At 40.1% G+C, this 25,595-nt stretch overlaps 1 protein-coding gene across 1 annotated transcript; it reads left to right on the top strand.

Moving 5' to 3' along the window:
* The first annotated feature begins 165 nt into the window (after positions 1–165).
* LOC117594735 (putative olfactory receptor 10D3) lies at positions 166–25,037 on the top strand. Its single transcript, XM_034293366.1, has 5 exons — positions 166–315; positions 359–496; positions 681–797; positions 948–1,014; positions 24,232–25,037. The coding sequence occupies exons 1-5, from the start codon at positions 166–168 to the stop codon at positions 25,035–25,037; spliced, it is 1,278 nt and encodes a 425-aa protein (XP_034149257.1).
* The last annotated feature ends 558 nt before the right edge of the window (positions 25,038–25,595 follow it).

The following is a 25,595-nucleotide window of genomic DNA, read 5'->3' as shown; positions in this document are numbered from 1 at the left end:
GGTATTTCTGGGACTCCAGCTATCCACAGTGTCTATGAGGGCTCGAGTGTCAGAGGTGCGGAGAGAGGCCACTCTGCAGGCCTTGGCCCATGTCCAGCCGTTACGCACGGTGTCGTACGTCCAGCCGTTACGCACGGTGTCGTGGTCCCGCTGGGCATGCTACACATGAGAGGCCTTCAACGCTGGTTCACCCGCCTCCGTCTGGATCCGGTGAGCCACCGGCGGCGGCTGGTCGAGGTCCCGAGCTCTCTGGAGTTGGACCTGGCGTTCTGGAGAGACCCGCGCACTCTGTTGTGTGGGATTCCCATGGGCAGGGTGTCGGTTTGAGTCCCTGTCTTTACGGACGCATCCCTGACAGGCTGGGGTGACGTGTCAGTCGCGTTCAGTCAGAGGTGTGCGTCCCCCTTCGGAGCGCCACATCAACTGGCTGGAGTTGGACACGATCAGACGCATGTTGCTGCACTTTGCACCGACCCTGAGGGATCGGGACGTGTTGGTGTGATCAGACTACCGCACAGCGGTCGCTTACGTGAACAGGCAAGGCGGGCTCAGGTCTCTGCCCCTCCACCTGTTGTGCAGATTTGGGAATGGGCGCACGTGCACCTCAGGTCTCTGAGGGCCCTTCACATTCCCAGAGAGCTCAATGTGGGCGCTTGCTGTCCACTTGCTGTCCCTGGGAGGTCCCCAGGATGACGAGTGGCGTCTTCATCCGACATTGTGGCGGAGGTCTGGAGACGCTTCGGGAAGGCACAGGTGGATCTGTTCGCATCCCGGGAGGTCGCGCACTGCCCCCTGTGGTATTCTCTTTGAGCGCAGGACAGGCCCCCGTTGGGTGTGGACGCGTTGGCTCAAGGGCATGTGCGATCTCAGCGTATCATGAGGGGTTCAATGGAGTGTCTGTGTTTAGTCATCCCTTGGTGAAACGGTTTCTGGCGGTGGCCCGGCAGACGTTGCCGCAGTGGGATTTGGCTTTGGTTCTGGAGGCGCTGTGTGATGCGCCGTTTGAACAGATTGGTCAGATAGCGTTGAAGATGCTGTCCTTTAAAACTGCACTTTTGTTGGCTCTGACCTCTGCTAAGAGGGTCAGTGACCTTTGTGCGCTGCCGACGCAGCCTGGCTGTCTCGCCATCAACGGCAATGGTAGCAGGGCTGTGTTGCTCCCTAACCCGGCCTTTCTTCCCAAGGTGATCAAGGTGTCATTTCGTTCCATGAAGATGGTGTTGTGGCGTTTTTGCATCATCTGTCTCACTGGTTGTGTGAGGCGATTGATCTGGCCTACAAGTCACGTGGCACTCCTGCACCTAGGGGGATTGGGGCCCACTCCACGCATGGGGTCGCGGCCTCGGCTGCTCTGTTTAGGGGCGTGGGGGTGGAGGACATGCTGCTGCTGTGTCTTGGGGGACGCCGTTGCCTTCTGTCCGGTTTTACTTGCGTGACATGGCTGCAGGCACGTTGGCTTACTCTGTGCTGAGTGTGGCTGAGTCAGGGGTTTAAGTTGGGTCCGTTGAGCTACTGAGACGGTGCATTTGACATGGGTCCGTCCGTTGCTCCGGTGTGCCTGTGCGGTTTTGTGTATGATGCTCGCATTGTATGTGTTTGAGCATCTACTTGTGCGCCAAGTCCGGGTCTCTGCGTGTTCTCTGGGCTGGCCTCGGACGCTCCGATTCAGTCAAGGATGATTGAGGAGGTACCGGTTGGGTTGGTGCCATGAGTTAATTCGTTTGGGGCTGTTGTCAGTGCGCAAACATATGTGCTTGGTGTACCAGCGAAACTACCAGCGAAACATTGCAGCAAAAATTATGGTAGGATACTCCTGGCAACACTCCATATTGAGTGTTGCCACGTGGGATGTGTTACTTAATTGGGCAAGATTTTATGGGCTTGGGCGGGTCGATTTTTCTCTGGAGTCTGTGGCGGAACAGTTTACGGTCAATGAAATCTGGCAATCTTGCATACCAGACCACATGGGTCCAGACACGAGTGAAGTTGGAAAAACAAGTGGATCCTAGTTTTCTTTTACACTCAAGCATGTAAAAATATTCCATTTAAATGTAATAACCTCAAACTACATCTAATTTGCTACATCTTCTTTTTACTTTTCAGGTGACTTCTAGTAGCTTAGAATTACAGATTTGTTTTTAAAGAGAGATCGCGAGACAAACGAAGATGACTGGTGAAAAGACAGTAAGATTAGCGTATGTACTATCACCAAAATCATCAGGCTATATATGCAATATATATAGTAAAAAAATATATATAATTAACATATTTATGTCACTAACAATGTAAAATATATGAATGTGAAGATGCTGGATCAACAACAGCAGCAGAGCCTAGCACTGATGAAGGAAGTCGATGGAGATAAACAATGTGGCGTCAATGCAAGGATGGTGAAAAAATTACTTCACAAAGCTGTAATAAATACAGCTCTGTTTCGTTTTTTATGCAAGTTTATATTAACAAGAACATAGCATAACAAAAATCAACAACAATATTATTGACTGAGATTCATTATAAAGCAGATGAGTGATTGCATATTTTTGTTATGCTAAAAATAGCTTTTTAAATAACATGTTAATTGTTCTAGGTTATGTTAAGAATAAATATATTGCTTGCATATTTTGGTTATAATTAGGGAGGACATTGTAGTGTGCATTAGCTGCTCAAGTGGACATTATAACATTATAATAGTTGTCTTTTTCAAGTGTGCTGCTACGTTATATGTAGTATTTCACAGAGGGGTGTCTGGTAGAGCGTGGTACCACCTTTGCCTAATTTTGAGCCTGGAAAACCCCTGTATGTATGTATGTATGTACTAACACACACACACACATATATATATTTATATACACACACACATTTTACAATCGTAATCTCATTGCAATGACAGTGACACTACGAGCTACGTTCCTAAAACTCCCATGAGCACCATGCAGTGTTTGAATATGTTCCATTTGTTTGAATATGTTCCATAATTTCCCAACAACAATATGGTGGCTAGTGAAAATGCTGAGTGGCTAGTAACTTTGGAAAACCACTAGCCACATTGGCTGGTGAGCGCTGGTTATAATGCAATGTCAAATCATTCACCCAAACTCTGTTTATATGTTGTGCCTGCTCTTGTTTGTAGAACAACACTTCACCAATATGTCCAGAACACCTATAAACAACAGAAGAACGTGTGTGTGTGTGCTTAATGTGTGTTCATTGACGATGAAGGAATAAAGACCTTAAGGAATAACCATCCCCCTTGTTCTTACCGTATACTCTGTATAGGAGCAGATACAATTCCGAACCAGGTTTAGTAACTCGGGGGAGGGCATTAATTATCAACTGCTCAAACAGGTGAGGGCATAGCCACCTGTTTTTACAAAAGTCCTGCAAGGAAGTACTTACATGATCAGTTTGTAACTATAGCAAATTATTTAACGTTTTGAGTGTACAGTATCATTTAAGTTGCTATGCTTTTAAAAGTGGATTCTGGGATTTTGTGCCACTGGTTGTCAAGGTAAAAAGAAGTCCCGTGAAATAGGTGTACTATAACCTGTACACTTAGTGTGACAATGAAAGAAAACAGATGCCGATTCCGTCTCCCATTAAGACTCCATTGGTTGGAGAACAATAAAAATACATAACATAGGCTAACTATTATCTGTAAAACCCGTACACATGACATTTAAGCATTTAAACATTTAATCTGTTCACACAATTAATATTATGACAAATCTAACCCCATAATTTCCCATCACTAGTTTTAGAATAAAAACTATTTTAATTTGTACGTGTACAGTTGAGATACACACATGTTTTTCATGTATTTGTAAATCTTTGTTTGTTATTTGAATGTGTTTTTTTTTTGTTCACAGATCGCACATTTACGTACAGATTGTCAATCTGCTGATACAGATTTCAAATTTTAACACGGATTGTCAATGTGTTTGTCAGTGTGTTCACATGGATTGTCACTCTCTTCATACAGATAATACATTTATGCATGGATTGTTTATCTGTTCAGACAAATAATATTGAGACAAATATTACCCCATAGGAAATGAAGGCTTTCTGAAGGACTAAAGGCTTTCGTCAATTAGGGCAGAGAAAATGGTTCATTGTCTTGAGGCTTTTGAACTCGGTGGTTAGACGTGTGCTTTCTGAAGGGGAATGATAGCATTTTTCAAATGTGCATCCATTCTATTGTTTTGTATTATTAAGGCAAGAGTGTGATTAGATACACGAAATAACACAAATTATTTAGACAACAATAAACAGTGTGACCTAGATTCGATTTCACTCCACAACAAGTTAATGATTGAGAGTCTACAATACTACCAATTGGGCCATTGCTGGAGTTGCAATGTTAACAACTTTTTAAAATAAATTACTAAATTAGGTGATCAGTAGAGGTAAGTGTTTGAAAATCTCAGGTACCAAACAACCATAGTAAGCCAGCATTTTAAAAGAGGCATTGGAAAAAGCAGGTGATTAAATAAGGTTTCGGACACCATAAATCACATTGTATTACATGCCTCGATCTGAGAATTGTGTTCCTGATTCACAATAATTGAAAAACCTTTACATCCTTGGTATTATTGAGGCCGCTAAAGACAGAATATTAACATAACGTATACGAAAATAAATAAGTACATTTCAATCTAAACAAAAACAGACAATTTAAAAGAAAAAATGCTTTGTCATTATGATATGTACATTAAACATGCACACTGCTCAGAAAAATTAAGGGAGCACTTAAACCACACTTCAGGTCTTGATGAACGAAATATATTAATGATCAAAATCTTTATTATTGTGTAATTTGTTTGGAACAAAATTACGTAACAACGGTCAATGGAAGCCAAAATCACCAACCGATTGAGGGTTAGATTCAAATTCACACCGAAAATGAAAGTAAATATTTGAAATCACATGCTGTTCCAACTTGCGTGAATTTCATCACGGCAACTTGTAATGTGACTCAGTAGTGTTAATGGCCCCCATGTGCCTGGATGCACTACGGACAACGTCTGGGCATGCTCCTGATGAGACGGTGGATGATGTCCTGGAGGATCTCCTCCCAGACTTGAATCAGGGCATCAGTGAGCTCCTAGTCATTGGCGCTACTTGGTGACATTGGATTCATCGATACATAATGTCCCAGAGGTTCTCCAATGGATTCAGGTCTGGAGAATGTAAGGGCCAGTCAATGGCATCGATGCTACTTGGTAGCAGGAACACTCTGGCTACATGAGGCGATGCATTGTTCTGCATAAGGAGGAACCCAGGGCCCACTGCACCAGCGTAATGTCTGACGATGGTCTGAGAATTTCATCCTGGTACCTAACAGTAGTCAGGGTACCATTGGCTAGCTTGTGGAGGTCTGTGCAACCCTCCAAGGATGTGCCTTCCCAGACCATCACTGACTCACCGCCAAATTAGTAATGCTGGATGATGTTGCTGGCAGCATTACATTTAATACTGCGTTTCCAGACTCTTTCACATCTGTGACATTGGATTCATCGATACATAATGTCCCAGAGGTTCTCCAATGGATTCAGGTCTGGAGAATGTAAGGGCCAGTCAATGGCATCAATGCTACTTGGTAGCAGGAACACTCTGGCTACATGAGGCGATGCATTGTCCTGCATAAGGAGGAACCCAGGGCCTCACAGCAACTGTGAGGAGAACAGGGCGCCAATGGCGGACCTGCCAATTCTGGTATTCTCTGGCAAATGCCAATCAAGCTGCACAGTGCTGGGCTGTGAGCACAAGTCCTACTAGAGGACATCAGGCCCTCATGCCACCATCATGGAGTCTGTTCCTGACAGTTTGGTCAGAAACATGTACACCAGTAGCTTGCTGGATGTCATTTTGTAGGTCTCTCACAGTGCTCCTCCTGTTCCCCCTCGCACAAAGGAGCAGACACCAGTCCTGCTGCTGGGTTGATGCCCTTCTATGGCCCTGTCCAGCTCTCCTCCTGGTATCTCTCTCATGTTCTTGAGACTGTACCTGGAGACACAGCAAACAATCTTGTGAGGGCATGTACGGATGTGCCATCCTTGAAGGAGCTAGACTACCTGTGCAAACTGATTGGGCTGCAGGTACCGTCTCATGCTACGAGTAGTGACAAGAACACTAGCAAAATGAAAAACTAGAGAAGAATCAGTCAGGAAGGATAAGGAGAGAGCCATCTGTAGCCATCACCTGCAAAACCATTCCCTTTTTGGGGGTTGTCTTGCTTTTACCTCTCCAGTGAAAGTGACCTGTTGTCATTTGCACCAAAATAGGTGACACTGATTCCCATTTGCTTATGCTTCCTAACTGGACAGATAGATATCCCTGAAGTTTAATTGACTTGGTATTATATTGTGATGATTACGTGTTACTTAAATTTTTTTGAGCAGTGTAGATGTCACTGTGTGAAGGCATGGAATGTTTATGAAATTGCACATTGCTCTGTCCCTCAAAGAAAGGAGGAACAGCTAGAGTGAACTCTGTTCAAGGTATTTGAACAACAGTGTTTTTTTGTCTTTTAAGCTGTTTTCCAGCACTTTGGATTCTAAACTATACACTGCCTATGGAGTTAAGGTGCACACTGTCAGCTTTAATTTGACGGTATATTCAATCACATCAAATGAACCATTTAGGAGTTAACAGCATCTTAATCTTAACTACATTGTCTTCATGAAAGTTTGACTGACATTCTGCCGTGTTCTTGCAACACTCACAGAAGTTCATCAATAGTGTATTTACTTCTTGTAGGCAACCCTGTTTTTCAAAAACATACAGCAAATTAGGTCTTGAAGGATTACTAGCTAATTAGAGTCTCTCATTCATTATATTCCCTTGTGGGTGATTAGTGAAGTGTGCGTGTGGTCCTATTGTGCTGTTACGCCTTCACACAGTGTCATGTACATGTCTAATGTGCATTTCATAATGACTAAGCATTTTTTTCTTCTGAATTGTCTGTTTTTGTTTAGATTGAATGTACTTATTGTAATGGTGTGTGGTCTATGACGGCCTTAACAGCATTCAACACCTTATGCTAGGCACCTGGAATGTTAAATAATAAGATTACATATTTGGTTATAAACAATGGTGCAGAGTACTTAATATCATTCTGTATGAAATGAAAACAATAACTACATCCTCTTTCCATTAGTTTCCTGATTTGACCTTCATCTGCCCTTTCCCATTAGAAGATATCATAATGTCAAACATTCTTGTTCCAAGCCTTTAATTGCAGTCACTTGGGAAGTTACCTTTTAATTAAATTATTAATGATTGAGCCCTATGGGGTCGTTTATTAGATTGCCTGTGGTTCCTATGAGATTTAAAAAATATAACTAATTCATTAGACCAAGTAGGACTTTCACTTTGTTGCCTTGGGATCAGATCATTTATTTTTCCATTTATCCTTAGCACTGCACGGTCAATGAAAATGGTGACTCATTTGTTTCCCCACTGTTCTATTCTTAATGTCTCTGTACATTTAAACATACAGATTCCTGAAAACACATAAAATAAAATAAAAACATTTAGGAGGAAGGAATGTGCCCATAGATTTCTTAGAGTATTTATTTGCCCTTCAATAGACACTAATTAAAGGATGCCTCAGTTCAACCAATTGCAGATAAAGGAAAATTGCACTGCAAATAAAAGTGTTGTTTAAAGATATGTATAACATTTTGTATTTAAACTGCAAAGACGTAAAGCAAAACATTTCCAAATCTACACGAAGTCCTTTTATGCAGCATTAGTTGTGTTGCTAGGCCTGTTCATCTTTTTGGAGGAGCCCCGGGTATTTTTATCCAATTCCAAAAGATTGAAGATCTTTGCTTGTTTTAAAAACTAACAGCTGAAATGGTGCTAAAAAATCTGCGCAGTGAAAGACCATTGCTGTGGTTGTGCAATTATTATGTCGTGACTTGGTTGTGTCTTGTAATTTGTAATCCTATTTGTAATCCTAGTGTACCCCTAGAACACAGCACACTATATGGAGTATAATGACACTAGTTTCAAACAAATGTGTTTTTCGAATTGGTATTGTATGTTAGGCCTGTCCTTTTGATTTCTCTGCAATTTTATCCAAACATTTCTGTCTGGCAGGTTGTGGTAGGGATGTGTTCTCTGATTTGAGATATATTTTTTTTATTAAGCTGTTAGATTTGCTTGAATGCTTTGGGCCGTTGTCTTGTTGGCAGAGTCATTTATTGGGATTTTATTATTTTGGTGGTAGGCAGTGTTGGGTTTTTGCCAAACATATAGGTTTAAATTGTGACCAGGGATGTACATTTTAGACTCAACTGGACTTCTAGAAACCTTCAGGTTTGTCCAGGTGGCCATTTTTTTTTGGAAGGGGGGGGGGGGGTCATGTTAAATGCACTTCATTTGTAAATGATATACCTCGAAGTGAACTGTTTTTGAGATGGTTGTATAGCCTTCCCCCACACTTCCCTCTTCCTAATGTCCTCTGAGGTCTTTCCTCTCAGCATGTTGTATTTTGCATTCACCTGTATGGGTAACACCAAACTAACCGGGACGGGTATTCATGAAACATTTTATCTTACTACTAGTGTTGCATTTCCACTGGTGCTTTACCCCGGCACCAAGTGAGAGCCGGGCTACTCGGCCTGTAGAAGGATGTGTAATGTTGCCATTTTGAAATAAAGATACAAATAAAATAAAAATGTGGGCCAAGTGTCACTGATTAAACATGAAACCAAGAATGATTTACTGACTACACAAGATATGTTCAGCTAATTATCAGCCTCTTACATATCTTTTTTTTTATTTAACACATGAATACACAACATCAAAATAAACAAATGAAGGTTTGTACAGTAAGTGCAGTTGCAGCACCTGTATATTTAACTAAGATGATGATGAAAGCCCCTTACACAAGTTTCTAAACTCTTAGGATTTTCGACATGTCGTTTGATCAGTTTCTATCGGAAGTAATCAACTGAATGTTTTTATAGCTGAAACTCCAAAATTAAAATAACATCTCATAACTTAAAATCGAAAAAATACAGGTGCTGGTCATAAAATTAGAATATCATCAAAAAGTTGATTTATTTCCGTAATTCCATTCAAAAAGTGAAACTTGTATATTATATTAATTCATTACACACAGACTGATATATTTAAAATGTTTATTTCTTTTAATTGTGATGATTATAACTGACAACTAATGAAAATCCCAAATTCAGTATCTCAGAAAATTTGCATATTACTTAATACCAATACAAAAAAAAGTTTTTTTTAGAAATGTTGGCCAACCGAAAAGTATGAACATGAAGAGTATGAGCATGTACAGCACTCAATACTTAGTTGGGGCTCCTTTTACCCGATTTACTGCAGCAATGCGGTATGGCATGGAGTCGATCAGTCTGTGGCATTGCTCAGGTGTTATGAGAGCCCAGTTTGCTCTGATAGTGGCCTTCAGCTCTTCTGCATTGTTGGGTCTGGCATATGATTTTCTATAGGGTTAAGGTCAGGCAAGTTTGCTGGCCCGTTAAGAACAGGGATACCATGGTCCTTAAACCAGATACTGGTAGCTTTGGCACTGTGTGCAGGTGCCAAGTCCTGTTGGACAATGAAATCTGCATCTCCATAAAATTGGTCAGCAGCAGGAAGCATGAAGTGCTCTAAAACTTTCTGGTAGACGGCTGCGTTGACCTTGGACTTCAGAAAACACAGTGGACCAACACCAGCAGATGACATGGCACCCCAAACCCTCACTGACTGTGGAAACTTTACACTGGACTTCAAGCAACGTGGATTCTGTGCCTCTCCTCGCTTCCTCCAGACTCTGGGACCTTGATTTCCAAAGGAAATGCAAAATGTACTTTCATCAGAGAACATAACTCAGCAGCTTTCCAGTCCTTTTTGTCTTTAGCCCAGGCGAGACACTTCTGACGCTGTGTCTTGTTCAAGAGTGGCTTGACACAAGGACTGCGACTGCTGAAACCCATGTCTTGCATAAGTCTGAGCGTGGTGGTTCTTGAATCACTGACTCCAGCTGCAGTCCACTCTTTGTGAATCTCCCCCACATTTTTGAATGGGTTTTGTTTCACAATCCTCTCCCATTGTGCGGTTATCCCTATTGCTTGTACACTTTTTTTTTACCACATCTTTTCCTTCCCTTCGCCTCTCTATTAATGTGTTTGGACACAGAGCTCTGTGAACAGCCAGCCTCTTTAGCTATGACCTTTTGTATCTTGCCCGCCTTGTGTAAGGGGTCAATGGTCGTCTTTTGGACAGCTGTCAAATCAGCTGTCTTCCCCATGATTGTGTTGCCTACAGAACTAGACTGAGAGACCATTTAAAGGCTTTTGCAGGTGTTTTGGTTTAATTAACTGATTAGAGTGTGGCACCAGGTGTCTTCAATATTGAACCTTTTCACAATATTCAAATGTTCATTAGTTGTCAGTTATAATCATCAGCATTAAAAGAAATAAACACTTGAAATATATCAGTCTGTGTGGAATGAATGTATAAATTATACAAGTTTCACTTTTTGAATGCAATTACTGAAATAAATACACTTTTTGATGATATTCAAATTTTATGACCAGCACCTGTAATGTTGTTTTTATAGCTGACAACCCCAAATTTTCCTCCTTCTCCGAAGTTATTAAATAATCAGATATAGATTTCAGCGCAAGTGCATTCAAGTTATTCACCGAGCTCTTGGCCTGATCCAGGATTTCTGCAAGAAGTTGCTACTTAAAGTAAGAATTCTATAAAAAACGAAACATTATTTCACGTACGCTTCATTTGTTGTTCTGAAAATTTTAATTACAGATTCTGACGAGGCGTAGAAAAAAGGGTAGCATTTGCTTACGGTAAGAATATTATTAATCGTTCTGTAAAAAAAATAAAATATATATACAAAAAGCATTTTGTGTCCCATTTTTTAAATTCTCGCTTTCTTGGTTTAATTACAGATTCTGATGAGGCGTACCAAGATTTATCCCAAGTCCTCCTGGTCTCTGCCCAGAATAAAAACAGTAAAACTGTTTCTCTGTAAAATTGCCAACGACCAACCCTGGATTGTTTTCTACCAAGTGCTCAAGCTGTAAGAAATGGTATTATCTTAAACGTTATATTGTAAAACTTACTACACATTTTTCTAATTAGGTCAATTTAATCCTTTCAGACAACGTAGATATATCAGGCTCTGAAGATACGCAAGAAGACAGTGTTGAACAACTTGCCCCGCATCCTCCAGACCAAGATGATTTGAGGCAAGTTATCTTGACGAGCGCAATTTATTGAATCCTGGTATTAGTGATTTAGATGGTCTAAACATGGCTATTGAACTTCAGAGAGCAGTGGGCTTGGCATTCTTGGGAGTTCCCTACATCTGTTGGTCATGTCATACCGGCTTTATGCGATTAAGAGGGCACTCCTGTCAGTATAACTGTTCAGTAGGCATTGATGCGGACTGCCCGTATCAACCCATGTTATATTCAATATTGGAATGAAGAGAAGCCCTTTAGAAAAAAAAATAAAAGATGTCTTTGAAACCCGACAGAATGACTCAACATGTTTACACATACCTGTATTTGGGTCTAGCATGACTTTCAAGGGTGAAAAGTGGTCGACTAAGGGACAGAATTGTGCACTGAGGAGAATCTCAATTACATTGGACCTTACCCCGGTCCTGAAATGCGTGGTGCTGATCAAATGACAGTCAAAGAGAGAGAGATGTTTATGACATGGTATGAGACAGTCCGGCATGAGACCTTTTCATAGAGATGGAAATGTATTGTGACAATGATGTGGCTATCTTGCTTGAAGGTTGAGTTCATAAAGGAAGTAATCAAGGACGCAGGTGTTGATCCCTTGAGTTGTATAACTATTGCATCGGCTTGTATAAAAACCTATCATACTCATTCAATGACCAAGTAATCTATAGCCATTCTCATCCGGGGATAAGTTGAAAGCGAACAGGGTATAGCCAGATGCGTAATTTCTCTCAACGGGCAAAGACAGATCTTCTAAATGTCCCCCCCCAGCAAGCAACACGCCAGTGGCCCACTAGCGTTTTGCCGCTGCAGACACACGCCAGTGGCTCACTAGCGTTCTGCCGCTGCGGCCACAGAGCGTTTCTGCCAGTGGGCTGCCGGTGGCAGTCGTTTTTTTTTTTTAATAGCGCGCATCGCAGTCGGCCACCGGTGGGCCGCTTTCATGACAATGCCTTCTAACAAAACCCTGATCAGCGGCTCACCAGCGGCTAGTTGCTTTTATGAAATAAACCCAGCGGGATGACTCACGCCCCAATATTAGGTTTTATTTATAATAATCCTTTATAATAATTTTGGTCATATCACAAATGACACTGAACTGAATTAAATCTAAACAATTTATTTCAAATAGTGCAAGATGCATACAAAAAAAACATGCATTATACAGCAAGCAAGCATACAAAACAAACATGTGCAAATTAATTGAAATAAAAAATTTACAAAATCAAACAGTGCTACAAAACTGGTCCGGTAACAGTAAAATTACAGTATTTGAATGTGAAAGTACAAAATAAACATAATACAATACAAAATAAACAAGGGCTAGAATGGCAGTAATAACATAAGTATGACCTAGTAACAATCAATAGTTATTGAATATCAGATACATCAGTGCAATAAGCTTATGAATGGTGGCATAACACTACAACTACAGTCAGAATTAAGAACATTCACACAGAGCTATAAATATATTGAGGATAATGCAATCATATATAACACTGTACATAGCAGCGGTAAAAATAAATAAGAAATAGGCTACAGTACTGGAGCTTAGCAGCAATATTGGTTGTGCTGGAGATGTCATTCATATTCACGGCAGGTCCCTTGTACCGCCGCGACATCTCCCACCTGCACCTTTCTGGTACCCTGGGGACCTGGTTCTGGACAGCCTCATCAGTGGCATCCCGGTTGGAAAGATTCTTCCTTATGGCGCCTGTAATACAGTAATCAGATATTGTACTTAAATGGTCTGACTTGATTTTGAGAATTGCATGACATTCAAGACATGCAATGTCAAGCCGAGGGCACAGCTGCCTCTACAGTTAGGTAAAAACAAGACTATAGTTGCGCTAGCATGTTTGTTTCATGAAGACAACATGCTAGCGCAACTATAGTCTTGTTTTTACCTGATTGTAGAGACAGCTGTGCCCTCAGCTTGACATTCTCTTCAGTCAGACGTTTATCAGAAGCTAAAAAGCACAATGAAATGTCAATAGCTTAATAGCGAAATAAACAAAACTGCCATATACATGTAATTTTAGAAAGGCTGTACAGTATTGCATTTCACGTTCAGGCAATTTCATTAAGACAAGATGCTAGCGTAACTATAGTCTTGTTTTTACCTGATTGTAGAGCCAGCTGTGCCCTCAGCTTGACCTTCACTTCAGTCAGCCGCTTGATCTCCAAATGTTCTGAAAGTAAAGACAGACAGTTAATTATTCAGTCCTAAATATCTGGTTATTTTACAATCAGAACTCAAATCGCAGTGTCCACCAAAATGTTCATTCTTACCTTCATGTGCAGAGCTAAAACTTCCCCCTATCTCTGCCTTCTTGCCCTACAAAATTTGTTGAAATGACAAATAAAATTGGAAGCAACATGCTTTAATAACAATTTAAGCATCTGGGTTAAGTGAATGAACCCACACTTACCTATGTAGCTATCCCCTACATGGTGGTGTGGAGTACCTCTGTGGTGCCTTGGAGTACTGTGCTTGCTCCATCCTAAAAATAAACATAAAAAAGTTGGTGAACAGTGTTGAAGTCTAACACTTCCCCGAGATGGTTTGTTGGAAAGAAGGATAACACACCAGGAGTCAGGTCAATTACCATACCGCATATTCCAAAAAGCTTTTTGAGACAAGTGTCGCCGCACAATGTCTAAGGATCAACATTCAACAGATCATTTTATACTTCTACTACGCCCAAAAGAGTCGTTAAATTCACAAAACAAGTGTGCTATTGGTCCAGTTCCAGTTCTATTCCTTGTAAGGATAAACGCAAACATCTTCTTGTCTCCTCCTGGTTTCTGTCTGGCCTGTCAGACTATGTGTGTGTGTCTCTAACCTGTGTCCTGTTTCTCAAAAGACAGACATACTAAATCTTTCTCTCCCCGGCAACTGCTTAAACAGGGTTTCCTATTCTCCTACTTGCTCCTTCAGATTCAGCTCATATTACAAACATTTAATATTTTGTTTCATTGGTTACAACAGCTTATAACAGTTCACTAACTTATACAATCAATACATCTACATTGGTTACAACAGCTTACAACAGTTCACTAACTCATACAATCACTACATCTACAACAGGTAAATATGGTGAAACCAAGTAAACATTGCAGCAATTACGAGATCAACATGTAATTCACATACCTGGCGTGGAACTGCTGCCACAAAGTCATCCTCTTCCGGGAACAAAACTACAGAAAACTTAATCACCTGAAAGCAATGTTTAGAAAATAAGTTTAAAAACCAGCAGCATAAGACACACACAGGCTAGCTAAGAACAATGTGGATACACAGATACCTCAGTAACGGTATGAGTTAGTCTATCAGGCTAGCTAAGAACAATGTGGATACACAGATACCTCAGTAACGGTATGAGCTAGTCTATCAGGCTAGCTAAGAACAATGTGGATACACAGATACCTCAGTAACGGTATGAGCTAGTCTATCAGGCTAGCTAAGAACAATGTGGATACACAGATACCTCAGTAACGGTATGAGCTAGTCTATCAGGCTAGCTAAGAACAATGTGGATACACAGATACCTCAGTAACGGTATGAGCTAGTCTATCAGGCTAGCTAAGAACAATGTGGATACACAGATACCTCAGTAACGGTATGAGCTAGTCTATCAGGCTAGCTAAGAACAATGTGGATACACAGATACCTCAGTAACGGTATGAGTTAGTCTATCAGGCTAGCTAAGAACAATGTGGATACACAGATACCTCAGTAACGGTATGAGCTAGTCTATCAGGCTAGCTAAGAACAATGTGGATACACAGATACCTCAGTAACGGTATGAGCTAGTCTATCTAATTTTACTGCCCAGAGTAACTATCCACATTGTGGATAACGTTACACAAAGAAACACGATTCAGCCAACGTTAGGTATCATTTGATAAAGGTTACAAGGAGTAAGCACATATTATAAAATTCTCTCTTGTTGATACCCTAGGAAACACGATTTAGACAAGTTAGCTAACGATGTTACCATCCCTGTTCAACTGTTGATATGCGAAGAAGCACAAAACATCAGAATAAACAAGGGTTACTGTAGGTATTTAATCTCAGGACAACGCTGTTTTTTTCAAGCACAGTTGCTCTAACTTTTTTTCCCACCAATGGTTTAGAACAGCACTTCTCTAAGTCCGGACTCCGGTCCGGATCCGGACCCGGAGGGAATTCAATCCGGACCCGCCTCTATTTCGTATTTCAACCATAGACTGTAAAAAAATATGGATGTAGTGTCCGTGACGTCACCCTTAGGTTTGTGAAGAGCAGTTTTGAAGCCTAAAGTGGGCGGAGCCAACCGTCGCCATTTTGGCAGCGCGTCAACGCACGTCACTCCCGGATAAACAGAAATGGGCAAAGACGCGGAATGAGCTCAGCGAGGAGCCTGGATGCTGAAACCTAGCTTGACGTGAACGAGTTTGCTCAGGCTAAGTTAATGCTATATGCTACTGGCCTCCCACTAAGTGACTAACAGCTGACTTCAAGTAAAGCCAAAAGTTTAAGTTCATGTTTTTGCCCTTCGAAATACTATTAAGACATAGCTAAAAGTGAGACTGTGTATCGTGATTCTGTATTTTTCTGCTAGTTAAAGTGTATTAACTTACAGTATTGCTGTGAGCTTGTGTTTCATGCACAAACATGTCATATCAGCCAGCGCGGCATTGCACATCAAGTTTATAGAGCTTTATTCAGTCCATTTTAAGATTTTATTTTGGCTGCCTCTCAACTCGGTCAAACCATATTTATTACTTAAGAAGTTCAAGTAAATGCGCTAGAAATCCGTGCTCATTCAGGTGTGCATTAGTTTATTGCATGGACGGAAAGCACTGACACCTCCAGGAATTTGCATCTGACGGTACATAAGCATATCTAACGTTAGTCTGTTCAGTGAGAGCAACGGTACCGCAGAACAAGTGTACAGCCTCTATATCTATAGACGTTTAACACGTTTTTAAAGCTGGAATCTCCACACAAAAGCAACAAAATTGTCAGACATTCATGAGTGCATGTTCACAGAGGAAAAACAGCCCTGGTTCTCTTGATACTCGACAACGACGGAATGCGAAGGTATAATGCGTGTATTAAATTGCATGAAATAATCCAGAAAAAAAAGCAAGAACACGGCCGATATGTCCAGTTCAACATCTGGAATTAGCTGAGGAAGAAACGTGACAGCTGGCTAACAGCAGACAAACAGCTAGTGAGAGCGTGTGAGAGACCAACAGCAGCGGCAATCCACCTGTCAGTCAACGGAGTGGACCACGCCCTTACTTATGCAGAAATTTAAATATTAATCAACTAAACGGATGAGTTGTAAAAAAAAACGTTCATAAAATTAATGTTATACATGTTTATTAAAAACACATTTTGTAATTGTCAATAGTTCCGGACCTTTGTCATTGATGAAAAACCTTTGAATGTAGACTTTGAGAACCCCTGGTTTAGAACTTGTGTTCAGCTACCAGTAACTTGACTAAATAATTCGAATGTTAATAGATTATTGCAAACAGTAATTGTTTAATACAAAACAGTCATTACGTTCTTACTTAGTAACCTAACAACACTTAACGCTAGTTATTAATAATAGAACAGAACTCACCATAGATGTAGGTAACTCGGCGTTCAAAATTTTCGGTCTGATGTCCAAAAAATCCTTGATCTTCGTTTGTTTCGGGAGTTCATCAAATTGTAGTAAAACAATGTGATAATCCACATGTTGTATTGTCCAATTCAAAGCATATAGCTTATACACTTTGAACAAGAGTTGACGAAAGAACCAAGTCGCTAAAATGAATGTTCTAGTTTGCACGGTACAACAGCGTGGAATCCAAATGGCGTCAAGATGCCCACATGGTCTTGCCTCACACATGCGCAATTCGTTACTATAGCGCCATCTACTGACACGGTGTTTAAACATGAAGCATTTAAGTCGAGGCTATAGACGAGTTAAGCTGGTACCATGAAGTGAAAAATGACCATTAGTTCGTGAAAATATTATGGTAAGCAATGGCGAGATGTGTTTACTGTACATGTCTACACAAAGGTCCTTTACACAAGCAATAGTGCAATAGTCAAAGTCTATTTTACAACCAATGTTGACCAAAATTCTCTACACTAAGATTTAACAATATTAAAATAAATCAAATAATCAGTACAAGAATAAAAGGGGTGCAATAGCATCTCTGCTGGAAGAAAATGGCAACACAAGCAGATACAGCAGACTAAAGGGCACGCCCTCTTTTCAGCGGCTAGCAGCCAGCTTAACGCAGTCGGGCCGCTGGTGGAAAGCCGCCTGAGATGCAAATTAGCTTATGCAAATTGAGATCAGGAGAAAAGCGGCAAAAGCTGGCGGCCCGCTGGCTGTAAGAAATTATAGCCGCAGGCGGACCGCCAGCAGGAAAACGACGGCGGCGATTGCTTACTGGACTATAGCCAGGTATAGATTATAAAATTCTCGTAAGCATAGACCGTTGTTGAAATTCGGTTGGAAGGCCTTAGTGGGAATTTGCTGTCCGTCCTGACAGAGGGCAACATACTCTGCGTTGAAATTATGGAAATTGAATGCTTTTTTAATCAAAACTGCCGGTGCAGAAACTTTTTTTCACAAACAGCGAGGCACTCAGCACTTTTAAGCTAAAATCTCAGTTGGCTGCAGGCATCATACAAAATTAATCTTTTGCTCTTGAAAACTTTTTAAATTCTTAAATCAACGGTATTTAGGAGTAAGCGCTCTTGAGAGAAAATCTTGTGATGTATTTCTCCCAAAAGTTCCACCCTTTGGGAATTTCTAGTGTAACCGGATCGAGCTGTCAACCGTCTATTTGTAGCCGGTGGAACGGCTGCAGGGTCAACAGACTCCATACCGCCTCCTGTATCTTTGTTAAACAAGCCAGCTGCAAATTGCTTATTTAGTGTGTCCACAGAGTAATTTAGTAAACATTCCATTATTGCCCTGTAGGGGTAGGTAGAGCTGCTTTGACTGATGAGTCGATCTCCTAATGTCACATCCACTTGTAAAAAGATGGTAGCCAGAAGATAATTAATGAGAGCCACCTTGGCATCCGCTGGAATATTACCGCCATCTTTCTTGGTCACTTTGATGTTGACGCTTAGCAGAGAGTTATTCAGGTCCAAGTATTGCTCACCGTGACTGTGGATAAATAATTCTATAGGGCTGTTCTCTGTAAGGGACGAGATCGGCATGATCTCAACATAATGTGCACTATCTAAAGAAAATTGAGTTGAGATCCGTTTTTATTGCTTCAGCTGACATTCTATGTAAAAGAGGCATATTTTAGAAAATACTTTCAACTATTCCTTTTGCTGACCTCCTGCCTTTGCACCACTTCTGACTTACTGATTTTGTTTTAACCGCCGACCTTGGCTTTTTAGGGGGAGGCATCCGCACACCAGGGGGTCTCTTTTTAGGGTGAGGCATCCGCACACCAGGGGGTCTCTTTTTCGGGGGAGGCATCCGCACACCAGGGCGTCTCTTTTTAGGGGGAGCCATCCGCACACCAGGGGGTCTCTTTTTAGGGGGTGGCATCTGCACACCAGGGCGTCTCTTTTTAGGGGGAGCCATCCGCACACCAGGGCGTCTCTTTTTAGTTTGACGAACCAGCATCATGAGTCCACAGGAACCTCTTTGTTGTTCAGGATCTGATGCTTTACGTTTACTCATAACGTTCAATATAACTTCACCCACAATATTTTTCGCCACATTTATCAGATGTGGCTTAGCTATATTAAAGCCTCTCTTCATTAGTGGTAAAAGCATTCTGAACAGATTACGAAATATACCTCCAACCCCTGAACCATACATAGTAGGGGAGCCATAATAACCAGGGAGTCCATTCCCTACTTGATCAACATAATAAGACATGTACCGGTTAGGGTCAAGTTGCAGATTGTGTAACATCTTTAAATATGTAAAGAAGACTGTACCGGTCTATAATGGAGTTTAACAATCACTTTACCCCAATCGAACACTATATTTTATTCTGATCTGTCTTAATCTCAATCTGTATGTTTTCAATATACTTCTTGGTTATAGGTACATAGTGTGGCCGTGTTAAATTAATTGTGATAATATCTCCATCTGTTCCCTCTATATGAACTGTCTGTAGGAGTGGCACAAAACTGTCTCTGACCCTTTGAAAATGTATAATATCAGTGTACACAAACATGTTATAAAATCCTGCATGTATGTCTTCAAATTATTTTTTGTTTCCGGCCATTTCCAGTCTGAACGCATCCCTAAACTGTAGGCTAAACTGCCTCAAGTCTTGATAGCTGACTTGGTTTCCTCACTCATAATTTCTACTCGCTTTGGAATATTGTCATTACCTAAAAACACATTCTTAATCATTTAATGCCTGTTTCATCCCACAGACAACCGCTTCTATGTTTTTATAGTAACCGGCTTCAGGGGGTCTAGATGGCTTCAGGGGGTTTAGAATCTATTTTATAGAAAAACTCAAAGTAATTTTCCAGGATATTTGTCAAGCTATGCGGGTATATAATCTCCACAAGACCTACCTCCCAGCTCCCCTGTAGCTCTATCGGTTTGGCAAAATCTGTTGTGAAATTAGAACTTTTGTTGTTTGGATATATTTCGGCTGAGGAATTGCTGGGCAGAGTCATATTTCTTATCAAAAACTCCTCGCAACTATGAGACCCGCAGAATATAGCCTTTTTTTTAATTTTGCCTTTTTTTTATGAAGTGGAAACCAACTGTAAAGATTTGTACAACTGTAAAAGATGTTCTCGGATGTTACTTGTAACGGTGTCATACGTATGCTCTTGTGATAACTGTTGTTATAACTTTTTACCAGGTCTTGAATCACTTCGACATAACGCAGTGTGTTATGCGCTGTAAAATATCGCCACATCCTTTCCTTCAAAGTGCTTTTATAATGTTTAATAACAGAAGCTTTGAAATCTGAACCCGTAGCAAAATTTATAATATTGTGCTCGTTCATTAATTTTTTTAATGTACGATTAAAGAACTCCTTTACAGAGTCCATTTGGACTTTCTTGGGAATTCCACTCTGTTTCAAAATAGATGCAAAAGCCTTAGTCACTTCAGCCCCGCTCTTATTTTTTAACACTCTCACAAAAGCTACTTGTGAGAAAATGTCTATTACTGTTAACATGTAGCGATTTTTATCAGCAAAAGCTTGCATATCATACGAGCTGGCCTGGAATTGGGATAAACGATTAGTGGTAAACACCCTATTTCGCGGGAAGGTTTTTCTCACTGGCTTGTGGAGAGTATAAGCGTCCTCGCCGGACAGCCAATCAATTACAGGTCCATCACTTATACTACTTCCTGTTTCTTGCGCAATAGCTCTCTGATGTCGCTCCTTTCCTCCAAAAGACCCAGGGTGCATTAGCTGCTCCATCCTCCTAATTCTCGTTATTATGGTTATTCCAAAAGTATGCATCAAACACTTATAGAAAAGGTTTAGGAGAATGTATTCACAATATCAATCAATAATTTACATGCTTACAATATCAATCTAGAGTTTAAAATCAGTTTTCTCGGTTACATAATAATTAATGACTTTTAATACTTTGATTACATTTACAGGCTTATGGCTCTGTATTTTTAAAACACACACATCAATTATATATGAATACAAACAAATTAGATGATGCACATTACATGTCATCAGTGGTTCAAAATTCAGATTTTCTTTTTTTTTTACATCTAATGATATCAAGTTTAACCATTTTTGAGTCATATGGACACTATCCATGATTTCCTCCATTCGTTGCACACGTTCAACATTAACAAACGTTTGGGATGTGTAGATTGAAGAATAATTTACTTTCCTTTCAATAATTTAGTAAGGTCATCTTCTCTGATAAGCAACATTTTCAGCTTTGCCCAACACCTGGTCATCTAATGGTTAGACGGAGACCTGGAGAGGCCTACAAGCCACAGTGAAATTTGGTGGAGGATCGGTGATGATCTGGGGTATGCTTCAGCAAGGCTGAAATCTGGCAGATTTTTGTGAAGGATGCATGAATCAAACCAATTACAAGGTTATCCTGGAAGAACACCTGCTTTCCTCTGCTCTGACAATGTTCCCCAGATCTGAGAATTTGTTTTTCCAGCAGGACAATGCTCCATGCCACACAGCCAATCTCCAGACCTGAACCCCATTGAAAACCTATGAAATTTGATCAAGAAGAAGATGGATGGTCACAAGCCATCAAACAAAGCTGAGCTACTTGAATTTTTTTGTGCCAGGAGTGGCATAAATTCACCCAACAGCAGTGTGACAGACTGATGGAGAGCATGCCAAGACACATGAAAGCTGTGATAAAAAATCAGGGTTATTCCACCAAATATAGGTTTTTAAACTCATCATATGTTAAAGTATTTTGTTGTTGAAAAATGAATATGGATGTGTTTTCTTTGCATAATTTGAGGTCTGAAAACAATGCATATTGTTTTGGTTATTTTGACCAGTTGTTATTTTCTACAAATAAATACTCTAAATGACAATATATTTATAATGGAATTTGGGAGTAATGTTGTCAGTAGTGTATAGAATAAAACCAAACTGTTCATTTTACTCAAACACATACCTATGAATAGTAAAACCAGAGAAACAGATAATTTTGCAGTGGTCTCTTAATGTTTTCCAGAGCTGTATATTGCGGCTACTTCTGGTGTTTTTTCAAAGGACGCATCTGTGCATGCTTTTTGGGGTATTATTGACCACAACCCTTGCGCAAATAAAAGGGTTATTAGAGGATTTTCCACAATTATCTCGTCTTTCAACTTGACGAAAAAGTCAGTAATCGTCACCCATATTTACAGTTACTGTATCAATGTCATTCATGAATGAAAGAAAAACTAACATTGTTGTGCCATAAAATTAAATAGCTTTGGCAGTGTAAAGTTAATCTTCAGACTTGCTAGCAATTGCTCAATTCTTATGACTATTCCAAGTAGTAAGCTGATACTTGTAGGCCTATTACTGGCTAATAATTTGTTTAGACCGCCAGTGGCAAAAGCCATACTATTCATATATGCTATTTGTGGTGGAGGTAAACTTCATATGAAACATTAGTCAGTTTAACACAATGTTTAACCTTTTAAATTCAAAAGTATCTGTAATCTGACTACAATATTTTTGTATTTAGATTACAGTTACTGTTTGTCTGTAATCTGTTATTCCCCAACTCAGGCGGTGTGATCACACGTGTCAAAGGGTTAATTTTATCTTGCCAAATATTCTAACTTGGCATGATGTTGATGTGGAACAAAATGATCAGTTGAATTGTTCACGTTATAGGTCACATTAAAGGTGTAAAATGTTTTGACATTATTTTTCTTTGTCTCATTCTTTTACATCACAAGACCCTGGCTTTTTAACAGGGATGTGTAGACTTTTTATATCCATTGTACATGCTTACAACATTTGTGCTCAATAGTTTGCATACTCTTGGAGAATTTGTAAATATGTACCATTTGTAAAGAAAACATGAGTGAGCAGGCAAAACACATGTCTTATTTCTTATGGGATTCACATTCAACAGTAGGTCATCACAGAATGTCAACTTGGCTGTGCTTAGACTCATTGTCGGGCTGGAAAGTCCAAGAGCGTCCCATACACAGCTTTCATGCAGAAAAATGCAAATTGTCTGCCAGTATTTTCTGCTAACATGCTGCATTCATCTTGCCAGCAATTTTCACATGATTCCCCATGCCTTTAGATCTCACCCCCCCCCCCCCCCCAAAACATCAGTGAGCCACCACAATTCTTCACTGTGGGGATGGTATTTTGTTGACTATAAGCCTTGTTGACCCCTCTCCAAATATAGTGCTTATGGTTGTGACCATATGGTTGTGCCAGAAGCTGTGAGGCATGTCAAGGTGTTGTCATGCATATTGTAACCAAGCTTTTTTGTGGCATTGGTGCAGTAAAGGCTTATTCCTGGCAACTCGACCATGCAGCAAATTTTTGTTGAAGTATCGTCGTATTATGCTCTTTCAAGGGTATGTATACTTTTGCTCTGGGCCATTTTGGAGATTTCTGTTATCATTAGGAGTCAAACAACTTTATAAATGGCATAAGAAATGGCTTCATAGTATCACTATGCTTAAATAAAATACATTATAAAAGTAATATTTTCAAAATCAATGCTATAATTTCACAATTTCTGCCAGGGTATGCAAAAACAGTAGGTACTTCACCATCATTTGCGAAGTACATACTAGTAGTATGTAGTAGGCTATTAGCTCACCATCTTTAGTTGTCTCTTTCTAATTTAACCTTTTGAATGTAGTGTAGCATCCCTGTTAAACCTGTTGTTTGTTTGGATGTTAGCTAATATAGGGAACTAATTTCAAGATCCGTGGAGTTTTGACTAATTGGTTTAACAATGCAGAGGTTTCTCTACACACATATCACAGCACCCGCTTTTTAAATACTGTAATGGTTAAAGACAGGGTTGTCAACATTCATCCCTTCTAATTGCAGGCTGGAAAAACTAGGCTTGCCTGGTTCCTTGTTTGCGTAGTTGTATAATGATATTGCTGACGTCTGATTCTTTAATTGGCTCTCAACAGTGTCAGATCAGGGATAAATTTAGAGACATCTAATGCCAGTCTGGTGAGGGTGAAACAAACAGTAGAGACTAGAAGCTTGGCACAAAAGGCAGGCCAGGTAAGTAATACATAGAGAACTGTACAAAGCATTAGGACATTTTCATTCTTCATTAGAAATTCTGCAAAACCCTATTGATACATTTTTATCAGTATACTAACTATTGTCTTTTTTTACAGGAACATGGAGCTAAACAAAACAACACAATATACAGTAACCGAATTCCTCATTACAGGATTGGATGATATCCGACACCCAAAGCTAGTTGGAACAGCCATTCTATTCATCCTCCTTCTCATTCTTTTGGGATGCATAGCCAACATTTGTATCATAGCTCATAACAAGCCTCTGCATACCCCCATGTATTTTTTCATTTGTTTGCTGGCAATGGTAGACATAGTCTATACCAGTGGTATCAGTGTTACAATGCTTAATGTGCTCCTCGGTGAGGAACGAAGAGTGCCTTATGGGCCCTGCATGTTGCAGTGCTTTCTATTTCATTTGGGTAGCTCTATGGAGCCCTTTACTATTGCTCTGATGGCTTATGATCGCCTTATCGCAATTGTACACCCTCTTCGATATTTGACTATCTTAACTAACACCAATGTATTCTTACTTATTATAGCCACTTGGGGAGTAGGCTGCTTATTTTCTGGTTTTTATACTGGCTTTCTGAACAGTCTACCCTACTGCACCTCAAATAAACTACCATACAGCTTTTGTGAATATGCAGCCTTAGTTAGAGCAGCATGTGTGGATCCTGCATATTATTTTACAATAGCCTCTACTTTGGTGACTTCTATATTATGTGTTAATTTTGGCCTGATCTTTTTCTCATACATGAAGATAGTTTATGAAGTGCTGAAAATGTCCTCCGAAGACAGGAGGAAGGTGTATAGCACCTGTGTATCTCACATAATAGTGGTGGTTTGCTTCTTTATTCCCAAGGTGTTGCTTGTTTTCGTCACCAGGTTTGGTTTGGTTCTCACTCTCACTCAAAGAAATGGACTTATTATTGGCTCTACCCTGGGGCCCTCTCTTGTCAACCCATTTGTGTATTGTCTCAAAACCAAGGAAATCCGAGGCCGTTTGAAAAATATCTTCAGTAGATGTAAAATTACACCAAATATAAATCTGTAAATGTATCAAAGAAAAGAATCACCAACACAGTGTCCAGTTTTTCTTAATTTGTTATGTTTGTTCACAAATTAATCAAACCTGGATTGGCATGACTGGTAGGAATATATGTGTAAAGCTGAAATGAGGAAGTTGTATAATGGATTGTTTATCACTGTGTTATGTTTGAATATCCTTTGATCACCATGCTGCTTTTTTAATAGCAGTGATGTAAAGTGTAAATTTAACATCATACTGATCAAACATGAACATTCTAGATGTTTTGATGTCTTTCCATGTACATTCAATGTAAATTAGAATATTATTTTATATGTACCATTCATAGGCATATTACAGTCACATTGTCTAATATTCAATATTTCTACCCATATTGTTCATATTCCCCATCCTATTGTTCTTAAAATTGTTGCTAGTGTACATTATGTATACCAATCAGCCATAACATTATGACCACCTGCCTAATATTGCTTAGGTCCCCCTTCTGCCACCAAAACAGCCCTAACCTGTCGAGGCATGGACTCCACTAGAGACCTCTGAAGGTGTGCTGTGGTATCTGGCACC

This window comes from Esox lucius, chromosome 1 (assembly GCF_011004845.1).
Source record: "Esox lucius isolate fEsoLuc1 chromosome 1, fEsoLuc1.pri, whole genome shotgun sequence".
Classification (NCBI taxonomy): Eukaryota; Metazoa; Chordata; class Actinopteri; order Esociformes; family Esocidae; genus Esox; species Esox lucius.
This window is presented reverse-complemented; position numbering and strand designations above follow the sequence as displayed.

What these genes read in the sequence shown, in the direction of transcription:
- LOC117594735 (XM_034293366.1), top strand. Translation starts at nt 166, where the DNA reads ATGAGAGGCCTTCAACGCTGGTTCACCCGCCTCCGTCTGGATCCGGTG. An exon ending in GTGGGATTCCCATGGGCAGG is followed by an intron (nt 316 to 358) that starts GTGTCGGTTTGA and finishes CATCCCTGACAG; the next exon opens with GCTGGGGTGACGTGTCAGTC. An exon ending in TGAGGGATCGGGACGTGTTG is followed by an intron (nt 497 to 680) that starts GTGTGATCAGAC and finishes TGTCCCTGGGAG; the next exon opens with GTCCCCAGGATGACGAGTGG.